The sequence below is a fragment of the Emydura macquarii genome, unplaced genomic scaffold (assembly GCF_026122565.2).
Source record: "Emydura macquarii macquarii isolate MOO-44397 ecotype Brisbane River unplaced genomic scaffold, CSIRO-AGI_Emac_v2 contig_2422, whole genome shotgun sequence".
NCBI lineage: Eukaryota > Metazoa > Chordata > Testudines > Chelidae > Emydura > Emydura macquarii.
In genome coordinates this window covers 22,181,291-22,194,565 of record NW_027132559.1, presented here as the reverse complement: position 1 = coordinate 22,194,565, position 13,275 = coordinate 22,181,291, and the positions used below count along the sequence as shown (strand labels likewise).

The 13,275-nt window shown below is 38.4% G+C and overlaps 1 protein-coding gene across 1 annotated transcript in view; it reads left to right on the top strand.

Moving 5' to 3' along the window:
* HDAC9 (histone deacetylase 9) overlaps positions 1-13,275 on the top strand; it is a 642,497-nt gene that overhangs the window by 408,344 nt on the left and 220,878 nt on the right. Inside the window, exons 11-13 of the mRNA XM_067562102.1 lie at positions 7,882-8,004; positions 10,771-10,981; positions 11,407-11,624. Coding sequence (XP_067418203.1) covers positions 7,882-8,004; positions 10,771-10,981; positions 11,407-11,624 — 552 coding nt within the window. The remainder of the gene's footprint in view (positions 1-7,881; positions 8,005-10,770; positions 10,982-11,406; positions 11,625-13,275) is intronic.

Sequence of the window (13,275 nt, the reverse complement as noted above, 5' to 3'; positions counted from 1 at the left end):
CTGGAAAGATTCCAAACAGCACTTTAAAGACCATAGCTGCTCTCTGATTTCCCTCCTTCACTGGGAGTCACAGTTGCAGTGTGTGAAAGAGAAACTGGCTTGCATTTCAGATGGCAGTGGAAACTGGTCTATGGCAGAGATATGATGGTGCCTGGATACATTGTGGAATGATTGTTTTGATATACAAGGAATATTGCCATCTTAGAAATCCCAGGAAATAACACTAGCATCTCTAAATATTAGCATTAGCAACTGATCCGGGATACTGTAAAATTCCTTTGACTTTTATTTGGAGCAAATGATACTCCAGCAAAATACTTTATGCTTCCACGCACGTGTAAATGTAGGGCTAGATTTTACCTGCCATAGGGCTTGTCTACACATGGAGTTATCCATGATTGACTATCTCTGATTAACTCTATGTGTGGACAATCCAGAATAATTCCATGTGTAGACAAACCCTTACTCATGCTGAGTAGTACCTGGCTCCATAAGTAGTCCGGTACAGTTTATGCTGGCTCTGATCCATCTCATTTCTGTTCCGAGTTCCAGCCTGGAACAGAGGACTTCTGGAAGTTGTAGTTCCCTGAGTGACCAGGGAGTGTAGGCTGGTACAAAATATGCTGGGAGAAAGGCCAGGGATATAAAAGATTTCCCTTTTGCTTGCTGTAGAGGGCAGCAGCTAGCTAGGGAGGTTCTTCAGTGACCAGGTTCTGAAGAACGGTGGTGGTACACCCAGAAGAGAGGGCATCAGGGAAGGAGGCCGGTGGGGAGCCATACTGTAGAATACAGGGAAAGAGGTTGTGGGGGCAAAACAAAATATAGGAGGCGGCCTTGAGGGAAAAGTGAAGCAGTGACAGTTGAGTTTGGAGTAGGCAGCCCCTTCACTCTTTGGGATTGTAGGGCCAAAGCATGAGCTCCCCGGTGGCACTGAGGTGCCAGCTAGAAAGGCGTGGTTATACCCCTGTGATCAGAGAGAGAGGGAGACCCTAACAAGAGGGATATGGCCCAGAGTCACAGACTTGTATTGTGGACTTCTTGTTTTGTTTACACAGTAGGATAGGACCATTTCAGTTTAGCCAAAGAGCTAAACTAATTAAACAGTGAAAGGGAGGCTCTGAGGAAACTGAGGCAGCAGCCATACCTGTGTCGGAGTGGCAAGGCACTGTTACATAGTCCCATTGATATCCATTGGAATGCTTGTACAATAAGGCACTACTCACTGTCAGAAATGCGGCAGAATCTGGTCCATGTAACTATAACAGTATGTTATGAAGCTATGAAGATTTCCAATACAAACATAAACCACAGGGGTGAAGCATAGCTCACCAGAACTGTGAATAAAGAAATGCAGCCTTACAATATGCACACCCAGGTGTATTGCGTCTTGTTTAGTATGGGTGAACCAACAGAGAGCACAGATATGTAACATAAACTCCCCAAGTAATATACAGTAATTGACATCATTTACTGTTTTTCTTGATGTATTTGTTTGTTCTCCTACACATTTCTCTGAGGTAGTAAAATAATAAATCTGGATGTTTTGTGGCAGTGTACTCCAGTAACTGAAATAAAAAACAAATACAAAAGAGAGATGTTGTAATCTGTTTCTAGCACAGCTGTGAAATAGCTTTATATCATAGTTTTAGCTAGCTGGCCAGATGAGTTTTGCTCTGTTAATTAAATATAGACATTCATTCAAATACATGTTCTTGCAGTAAGTTTAGAAATTTCTTTCACAAGATAATGTATTTAGTTTATTTTCAGATATGACACATACACCACAACACATCCAGTAAGACATAGTTGGTCCTACCATAATAGCATCCCTCCAACTGCTGACAGATGTATTAGAAATCAAGAGCAGATCTAATGAGTGAGACACAAAGACTAATAGCTTTATTAACGGAGATACAGCTCTCATGGATTCCATAAAGTATATTAAACCTTTAATGTTTCTTCCACTCATAAGGCATCCTGAACTGTAACTTTCTTCTTCTCCCTGTCCCCTCCCATCATGTCCCAGTCCTTATTACAAACAAAGGGCAAGGAGAAGAGACTTGCATCGTAAGATCCCGCAGAAATGGAACTAGGGGGATAATTTCTAACTCTGGGATCTGCTGCTTGTGGATTTGCAGAGTGGAGCACCCACCTAGCAGACCTGAGCAGATCTGTCAGATTTCCAGTGCAAAGGGTTAACACCTCCAGTAATAGACTACAGAGAAGGGAAAGGGATGTGGGGGCACAAAAGGGTTGGTGAATATATCCAGGTGTTCGTGGTGACTCTGGACCTTCAGCTTCAAGGACCAGACAACATGTAAGAAATTGCAAAAGGGGCTCATTTTAAATTTCATGCACGTACACACACACACACGCAGATACCATAGACCTTTGGAAAACCTAATTTGTGGGAAGCAAAGTCCTACATTATTGAATAAGCTATTAGTTATCAGTTATTATCAAATGAAGGATGGTCTTGTGACTAACTCCTACAGCTGGTAGTCAAGAGCTCTATTCTCAAGAGACGTTATGTGGACCTTGGGCAAGTCACTCAGTCTCTCTGTGCCTCGTTTTCCCTATCTGTATAATAATTCCTTGGCATAACAAAGGTGCGAGGAGGCTTCATTACCTTTTTGTAAAGCTCTCTGAGCTTCCTAGTTGATGGAAGGCACTATATCCTCCCACAGACAATATTTGTAATGCACGTATCAAGGGTAGTGTTTGCTTGTTAGTGCCAATACATTTAAAAGAACATCTCATTCAATGCTAAGAGTTGTATTCCACCCTATCTTATACAGCTAATGCTCATAATCATAGCTACTTTGTCTTTGATGGCCTAGTTTGCTGTTAATTGTTGTATATTCTCTACTGATTAAACAAAATAGCATGAGGAAATGTGACTTAACGGAGTTTGGGCTAATGGAGCTATTTCTCCAGGTCAGTGGCAGGACATTCACCTCAAAAAAACTGGAATGGCTAGTTCAACCTCCAGCAGGGACTTTCCCCCATAATGAATTAATTGTGTGTGTGAACTATGATCCAGAGGGCAGGTGGGTGACCTCTGCACACTGATTAGTAGCCCTTCTATGGCACAGAAAAAATAAGAAAGTTACATTGATGGCTAACATGTGGTTTTGCCTCATAGCTCTCTGTATGGGATTGTATGGAAACTCAGATTATGTATTGCAAGATACAAAAAAGTTCAGTTCAGACCACAGGCTACAATGGGATTAAAATGATACATTTTCACCTTGGGAAGCACAAGTTCAAATAGGCGTATAACCTTATAATACGTGGATGTTAATGACATCTATGGAAAATCACATGGAACTGGATACCACAGCTACTTGAATACTTCACAATTAATGCTAACACCACAAAATACAAAAGGGAATGAATGTGATGAGGTTTATTTGGGCTTATTTACAGTGTTTGGTAGTCTAAATATTCTAGCTCCTGGACACTTGTCCACTTCATTAAACCACCACTGAGACAGATTACAATCTGGCCGTCTTCTTAGTGGATGTGGAATGTGCAAAACCAAACTGCGGAAGCCTCATCGGTGAAGTGCAGAGCCCTCAAACCACCATCAAATCTGGTCAGTCTGGTGGGACTGGCAGTCTCTGTTCAGGAGAGGCTCGGGAAGACTGCAGCTCTAGCACCGTTAGGACTGTATTCTGTGCGTTAACGGAACGCCACATTGCAAAATCATCTTCCGTTACTATGCCAGGCAGCGGTGGCATTAGTCTTTTTCTACGATGGGTACTGAAATCAGCCTAAAAAAGCTATTTTAAAAGCTGAGCTCTGTGTATTGGAGCCACTCACTCAGCTCATTGGCAGAACACTTGGAAGCTGAAACCACTGGCTTCCATTTCTGGCTCCAGTCAGAGACTTCTTTACCTCGCTGATTACTTGATTGTTAATTTTGTGGTCCTGTGGGTGCAAACATTTTTCCATAGATCTCAACATCAGTACATTTTGATGTTATTAGGATTTTATTTGATAGTTTAATAGTAACCAAAGAGCTGAATATTTCTTCTGTAGTTGAACATTAGCTGCCAGCTCTCAAATGCTATTCATCTAATCAATTTTTTGTCAGACACACAAAATACAGGCATTTCTAATAATAGACTGTGTTCTAAAATCATGCAAAATGTCACTTGTTTTGCCGTAACCCTGCATGACTCACTCTACTGTTTCCTAATATTTATCATGACATTTTCAGTAAGTGTTATATTCACATCTGAGTGGGCTATAGTCATGGTTTTCATGGTGGCAAATGACCACTTTTTGCTGGGGAAAAACAGATTGCTATGACAGAAGAATCATTTACCAGTAAAAATCTGAGTCAGTACTGTAAATGATCACAATTTAGTGACTAGAGCAATATCAATAATGAAATTTTTATTCTTTTAAAACATTTCTGCCTGAGTCATTTAAATAGCAATCCCTTAAGTGTCTTAACCCACAGTTGGCAGTGTAGTAACCATTTATTTAAATATTCTGAAAGCACAGAGGAGTGCTTTGGGTAAGAAAACTTGCAGATCATCTCTTGCTTTCAGTTTCTCTAATAGTGATTTCAGTATCTGGTCAGTTAAAAGACTTTCTCTCATGATATGAAACTTAAAAGTCAAACTTATAATTACACCTTATAAATAAAAGTTGTTTTAATTAGGCCCAGTTGCCCCTGACGGTATCCAGGTTCACTGCAGGTAGTTATTTGTCTGTTGGAGCAAACCATATACCTTCAAATGACATGCTGTGCATGGCTAAATCCTGCTTCCCTTTCTCATGCAAGGATTTCCAATGACTTAATTGGGACAGCTTGCCTCAGTAAGGCACAATTCAAATTTACGTGATTAACTCTAAGCGCAGAGAGGGCCTGATCCAAAGCACAATGAAATCAATGGGGAAAAAAAATCCCTTAGGCATCAGGCCCATACAGAATCCATTTATATTTTGGAGACTGGTATTTTGAGAGTAATAGTAGAAACGGAACCACCTGATTATATGGAGGACGTAAATAAACACACATGATACAAATGTTTCTTAAACCTATCTTGTGTAATATTAGTTTATGAACCTCAGCTTTGAGGAGCATGCTTTGTAGGTCTTCATTGGTAAAATTTTTAAGTCTCTAGCCAGCGTGATGAAATTGAAATTCATTCCAAACATGAAAACTAATTTTTCTAATTAATTCCAAACTTAATTTTTAAAACTAACAAAAATGATAGTAGAATTAGGTGCTTACTTCTGAGTGCCACTTATTCTGAATATTCAGAGCATGGTTACTTCAGATACTTGGTAAATTCAGATACTTGTCTACAACTTGGAAGACTGAAAGCCAAAAGAAAATATTCCCTTTTCCTCCACTTGTGTGTGTGTGTGTATGAGAGAAGTTGATATTAGACAGGCATGCCACACACTGTTACATCTAATTACTATACTTATATTTTAAGAATTAAGTGAACCTGACTGATAGGACTTTTTTTTTTAAAACACTTGGAAGCTGGGAATTCTGCCTCATCAAATGGATGCTGCAAGGATAGGACTGTGCTCCATTTGCTCAGTATATTGTCACTAATTAACACTTTAAGTTGCCCAAATACACATGTAGGCCCTGATTCTGCAACAAGCTCCGTGCAGGTGGCCCCCTGAGTCAGGATGTGGGTCTTAATATGAGCTTAATTTGAGAATTATTGAAAATCAAATACCAGATGATTATTAATAATATTTGCATTCAAATTTAACAGCGTGAACATGCCTCTACAACATAGTAATTTTCCTTTAATAATCAGTTGCTGTTTTTTTAACACAGCTGTCTTATTACATATGCTTAACAGAACTCATTTGGGGAGATTCAGTCATGCATTATCTTTTAGTTTTTGACTTTTTCCTTAAATTCTCTCATGTTACTTTTGTTCCTTGCACACCTTGGAATTTAACAGTGGCATATCATAAAACCAAAAAGAAGCGTGTATTTTTAAAATGTAACACCATATAGATGCTGCAACCAGTACAAGTCTGATGATGTCCTAAAAAGAGGATTACATGTTTTACAGCATCTCTTTTGGTAAGACCTTTATAGCATTTCACACTAGGCTTTTATATTTGGGATATACTTCATTTGAATAATGTACCAACTTGGATGTTCTCAAGCCAGTGCAATTGTAATGGGAAATTAATCTAGTATACAAATGAAGCAGTTTCTTTACACTTGCATTTCATACAGTCCATGTCTCTTCTCTCTTTTGTATACTATCTTCTAGCAGTCCCAAGATACCAAGAGAAAATTCCACATGTAGCTTTCTACTGTATTGTCTCAGTGATAGGTCTTATTTCCAAACAAACTATAGGAGGAAGGTTATGTTTTGGAATAACATCCTGTGTTTTTGTGCTGCACCAGTTTGCAGTGACAGTCTGAAGTTGCATTGTATTAGCACAAGGTATTTTCCAAAGTTAATTGATATCCCAGGTTTGTCCAGGGGAAAATCTACCGCTCCCCACAACATGCTTGACAAGTTATTATATTTACTTTAATCAAAGCCCGAGTGTGCGGTATCCCTCTTGGAGGTGGTCTATTATTGGAGCCCCATATGCTTTTTGTTTGGGAAGAAAGCAGTCACTGTGTCATACTGTTACACAGGGTATTCTTTTTCAGGGATGTTGTTCCCTTGGGGACCATATCATGCCAGAGTTCCTAAGCCTAATAAGACCTTTGTAGCTCTTATTGTGTAAAAGTTCTGGGAGGGAAGCAAGAATTAAACAGAAAATGTAATTCAAGCAACTATACTAGACCACATGTTGAAAAACATGACTGTTAAAGCAGAATGGCAGAGGCTTCAAAAAAATTCCTCTTGCAATAGGCATGTGATAATGTAACCTTTTATTAGGCTTCTTCCCACTGAATCTAAAATTGGTGGTTTGGGGGATCTTTTCAGAATACCTGTTACTCTTTGCAGGATGATTTAAAAAAACATATCAGAAATTATATGTCCTCTTCACAAATAGTTATATCATATGGTTTCAAAACAAGTAGGGGGACTATCCAGCAAGGTGTTGAATTTGAAGGGAGTTGAGGAGACTAAGCCCTTCACAGGGGGAGCTCAGTATTCAACAGGAATGGGAGCCATGTTTTTGACATTAATGTTTTTAAAAGGCATTTGCTTCCTAAATCACTTTGTACTCAAACTTTCTCCATCCTTATTACACAGTGTAGCCTAAACTGCCCCTGATAATTTAGTGGCAAGGGGACAAGATACACAGAATGAATATGTTGAATTATGTTGGGTGAAGTTTTGCTGCAGTGCATCTGAATTATATTCCTTTAGAATTTTTCTTCCCTCTTATGAAAATCCCTAATGTATGTGATATGCTGTACTTCTATATAGGAGGATATCCCTCAGCATATCCAAATGATGTCCAGTACAGGGATATCCTTACGTGCCTTAAGAGATGAATTCATCACTGTTCCATAAAACAAATCCTGCAGTCCTCCTTGAATATTTACTCAGGCAAAACTCCCATTGACCCTATAACAATGAATGTGTAGTTGGTGGGAGAAGAGGTAGTGGAGGAGGGAACCCTGGACATTCTGATTCTGCATAGGAATTTAACTGATTAACAAAGGCAGCATGGTAGGCAGGTGAGTATTAATCTTCATTTCAGAAAAAGAATCTCAGACCTATACTGGAGAAATATCAGTAGGCTTCAGTACTCAGGATACTCAGTATATTAGGAAATGAAGTACTTTTCCCTAATATTTGGAGACTTAGGGAGATGCACACTAGCAAAGATAAATTACTAATTGGCTTTTGTTCCTGAAGGATAATAGAAATAGGGGTTATAAATCTGGAGGTGATTTTTTTTTTCTTCTTCCAGCATTTGGTTTCACAACAACGTATTCTGATTCATGAAGAATCGATGAACCTGCTGAGTTTGTATACATCTCCTTCTTTGCCCAACATTACCTTGGGACTTCCAGCAGTACAATCCCAGCTCAGTGTAAGTGATCACTTTAAAAGGGTGTCCTTTTTGTATCAGGGATTTTTCTTTGAGACCAACCTCCCTTATCCTTGCTTCACCACCTCCTCTTCTTCAACTTTTCTCTCTTCTTTCTACTTTCTTTCACAATACTCTGGTCTCTTTTCCCACTCAAAAAGCTATCTCCATCTCTGTGTCTGTTTTGTCTATTTGGAGTGTAAGGAATTCAGGGCAAGACCCAAGACCTCATTTGTGTTATACAGGTCCTGATACACTGTGGGCACTATTGGAAACAAATAAATAATCATACTGAATAATAATAAATAAACAAATGTGAGCATAAAGCTCATACATTGATTCACAATTTCTGAATTATAGGTATGTGTACTTGAAGCCACAGAAGTGGTCAGATGTATGTGGGTGGGTCACATAATTTGACCTTTTGTGAACTACTTTTGTACCTGTGACTACTATCTTGAATAAAATTTCTTTCAGGAGTACCCTACCAAAACCAGTAGTTTTTAGGATGACATTCTAGTACTGACTCAGGCTGACTTGGAGCTTAATAGGAGAAGTCCCTTGTGTCCCTGCCGGTAGATTTGTTACTTGGTGGTACCCTATATAAAGAGAGTAAACAATTAAAATATCCAGCACTCCTGGATCTAACTGTGAATCATTACATATTTAAATGTGCGTCTAATGGCAGGTATGTTTACATGATTGATAGACCAATGAACATTGGGTATTTTAGTAGTTGCTTTTCTGTGAATTTACTTGGCCTTTGTTTAAGTTGCAGCAATTAAATTTCTTTGTATTTAAATGTTAAAATAATCATATGAATATGTAGACACAATAGTCTATTAATGAATGACATTAGGTTGAGCAAAAGTCACAGAACTCTACTGGTGAAATCCTGGCCCTGTTAAAGTAAATGAAGGTTTTACTGTTAACTTCAATGGGGCCAGAATTTTACCCGAAATACTTAGTGCAGTTTGCCTGCAAAGAAAGGTTAACAATAGGTTTTATGATGACTCTATACAGTAATATGTAATCCTGTAAAGAAATCTCTGCAATTTAAGATTTAATTTATGACACAATGGTGTGATTTATGAATTTGGTAGAACTTATACAAATTGTAGATGTATAAATAAGTATGTATGACTTTACAGTATGTAAGTTTCATTTTAAATGTGCACTTTATTATGGTTTTCAGTAAGGTAGAACTTAATTTCAATGCTAAATTTAGTTCAAGTTTTATGTCATATCTTGCGATTTTTTTAGTACAGTGTCATGTCCTCATCTCTGATATATTGCTGTTTCCTAGTTCACTTCTCTGGGAAAATATGGTAATATTTTCAAATATCAGACACCAGAAGTTTGCAAAAATTTTTTGCAAAACTAAATTCTTTAGGAATCTTGCATCAGACACTTGTAAGCAAATGATTCTAGATAAGATATTGATCATTAGTAACAGTGAGTAACATTCCTAAGTATACTAAGTACACATTCTAAGTTCATAAATAATTTTTCCTTTCTGCAAAAATGTCTTGTCTGATTGAGAACAAGTAGTAAGTAATGTTAAAGTAATTTTTACATGAAATTAAAAGCTATTCTCTTAAAAAAAAACCAACAACACACACGTCATAAAAGCTTTTATTGTGGTCAGCTATCACTAAACGCTACTTTTGGAAATTGAATAAACAGGGTATTTAATTTTTGCAAGGTAATGTTTATGCAATTGCTAGAATAACTCAGTGTAATTTGAATTTAATATAGCTCACCTTGGTGGTTGTTTTTTGGGGGAGAAGGCAGCAGCAGAATGTGAAGTAAGAAGTGTGCGCAAAAAACTTTTAATGAACAAAGTTAGGGTTTGCCTGACTAGAACATCTGGAATTCAGATAATCGGGGAATAGTCTCTTTTTACTCTGACAAACTGAATGGTAACCATGTCAATCTGGAAGTCTCAATTAGATATTTATTACTGCTATTTATTACTTTTTTATCAATCCTTTTAAAAAATTTAGTTTACAATTTCAGTGAAAATGTAGGCATCTGTTAGATTGAATATAGATATCTGAAGTAGATTTGCAATACTAATGGTTCAAGATTTTCAAAAATGGATGCCTAAATTTAGGTCTCTAAGTCTGTATTTAGGCAATTAAATCAGGGACCTTTAAAGTGCCAAATGCCCAGCAGCCCCCATTGACTCATGTAGACCAGATTGCCTCATTACCCAGGGTGGATTGTAAAGTAACGATGTAGGGTTGTGCTGCCCCAGGAGTAGGCAGGACAAGGAACTGCTTCAGAGAGAAGTAGCATGCACCGGTTCTGTACCAGCTGTCAACTTCCCATCTCACTTTGGCTCAGTATTGCTGATTGGCCTTTTGTGTGAGAGGAGGATGTTTGGAAAGTCAAAGCTCACCTGCATCCCACTGAATTCATGGCACCTGTTTCCCCTGCGCCTCTCCTTCCCCCTGTATAGAAAGTGTTGATTTAAGTGAGCTATGCAGTGACCTGGCCAGGGCCCCCGCCTCCCTACACAGCATTGCAAGGAGAAGGTCTTGCTCTTCGAGAATAACCTCTTTATTTCAGGTTCCCTGTGCAATGATGCCACCGTGTTAAAATAACTGACATGGTCTCCTCCATTTTCAGTCCACAGACACAGGGTAAGATCGGGATTCTCTTTGTCTTTTAAATTGCAGTATAATAAGCCCAACTAATTCTGTGGAGACCTAATAGACCAAGTCTTTGAAAAGCTGCTAACATCTCTGTTGTATCTTGACACAGGCTTCATCTTCACTCAAAGAAAAACAGAAGTGTGAGACCCAGCCACTCAGGCAGGGAGTGGCTCTACCTGGACAATATGGGGGAAGCATACCTCCTTCCTCAGCTCATCCTCATGTTGCTCTAGAGGGAAAACATAACAGTAGCCATCAGGCTCTCCTGCAGCATTTGTTACTGAAGGAGCAAATGAGACAGCAAAAGCTTCTTGTGACTGGTAATTATCAAAGGCTTCACTGGAGTGTCCTTTAGGGCTTTTTTTTTTTTTTTTTTTTTTTTTAAATGTAGTGGTTTTACAACAGAGTGACTTCATTTTTAAATTAAATGTATTGCATGAATCCTACAGTTCTCAGCCACTGGGAGGGAAAAAGCAGTGTCACGTTTGATTTTGCTTCCTGCTTCTAGTGACATCTGCACCAATCTCTTCCTTATGCCTCCCAGGGTAAAATGATTGCAGAAAATGTAGTAGCTTTCTATTGGGGCCATCAAACTTTCTGTTGTTGTTGGGCATGGTAAGAGTGCCATTTTATTGATATTACTGCAAAGTTCTGCAGTATGCCAGCTATGCTGAAGCTGTCCCTGACTTTTATGTTTTCTTAGTTTACTGTTCCTCATATTTGATGAAATGTCATTGTTTTGCAGGAGGGGTTCCTCTCCATCCACAGTCTCCATTAGCAACAAAGGAGAGAGTCTCACCGGGCATAAGAGTTGCCCACAAGTTGCCACGTCATAGGCCACTGAATCGAACCCAGTCAGCTCCACTGCCTCAGAGCACGTTGGCCCAGCTGGTCATTCAGCAGCAGCACCAGCAGTTCTTGGAGAAGCAGAAACAATACCAGCAACAAATCCACATGAACAAAGTGAGCTTCCAAACTAAAGCCTTTCCAATACACACACAGAATGAAAAACTAACAAGATAGCTTGGGTACCTGGGACAATGCTGTACTTGTGCAGTATGCAAATACCTGCTACATGGGCATATTATGTACACGGAAGCATGTAAGATGTTGGTGAGAGTGTTGATGTTAGTATTACACTAGACATCCATTTTCCGTCTTTCTTAAAGTTTGTCCAGAGTTGGTTCTCTGGACATCAGGAAGAATGTAATTAAATGAAACAGCAACCAGATTCTCTTGCATTTTTAAATTACTATTTTTAATCAGTTTCCTTTTGTATTGACAAATGATTCCTGAAAAGGTTATTGGATTTATTTCTGACTTATTTCACTTCCCATTTCACTGTTGGGAGGCAATTCTGTGTTGCTACTTGTGATTCATATTTTGATCTTACTTGATTAATGGTGAGCAATACATTGGTAGTTCTTCAAAATCAGCCTCCTGATTGAATTAACCTTTTCCATATAGAGGCTTTACTGATCAGCCAAAACAACATTTTATCTCCTTCTATCAAAACAACTCTTTCTATATAAAATTGACAAATAATGAAAAGTTCATTGCCTGCATGTCAGGATAAAAAATTAATATTGAAGGATATGTCAGAGGAGAACCAACTATTGCTACTAATGAATTTGGGGCCCAATTTTACTACTGTTTCTTATGTAAAGTAATCCCTTATTCTGTAAGAATCCCTTATTCTGCAATAGGACTATTGGAGACTAAAAGACAGCTCAGTATAAATAAAGAATGGCAGAATCTAGCTATAGTCATAGCAGAGAGAGTATAGTTTTATAAAAGAGATAGCCAGAGCTTCCTCCAGGGATAAGTTGGAGCCCTGGATATTAGCACACTTTAATACTGAAATATATGAGTAATTAAATGATCTAATCCCAGGAGGACTCTTTTAGTGCACACCCTTCCATCTTACTTATTGTACTATACTCATTTTCAAGTTGAAGTTAAATAGATGTTTGCCAGACTGCTTTGAATAATTTTGACACATATGAATCAGTGCATCTTCCCTGTTTCTATCTTGTCAGAGAATTATTTGACAGGTACATATGAAAGCCAGTTATATGGGAGAAAATAAGATGAAAAGCAGGCATGTGGCCCTTGTACATCGGAGAAAGGATCAACCCATTTCACTGGTGAACTTCTCTCATGGGGTGCTGATTCCTTGGAATCTTTTAGGAATTCCTAACAAAATTAGAAACAAACCTAGAGTTTAAGTACATAGTTTGTACAGTGGTTTGGTTATAAAATCTTGTCTTAATTAGGAAAAATGAAGACCAGAAAACTTCAAAGTTCAGAGCTGATCCTTGCATGTTAACCCCTCTCAGCTAGGGTGTTTTGATTACTCAACTAGGACTCGAGTTGGCTTTTCTTTGAGTATGCATTCCATATGTTTAATCAAGATGGCATATGTACATCTTGTAGCCTCCAGGTTTTGAAAATATTTCACCTGCCTTCAATTGTCTGAAGAAAAGAGAACTTTTTATTACCGGGTAAAGGACTGATCCTTTGCGTTGTTTCAAGGTATCCACAGTAAACAATGATCATGCCTTTTTCACAAGAGGAAGTATCAAATCTATATTTGTAGGAAAGATAAACCTGT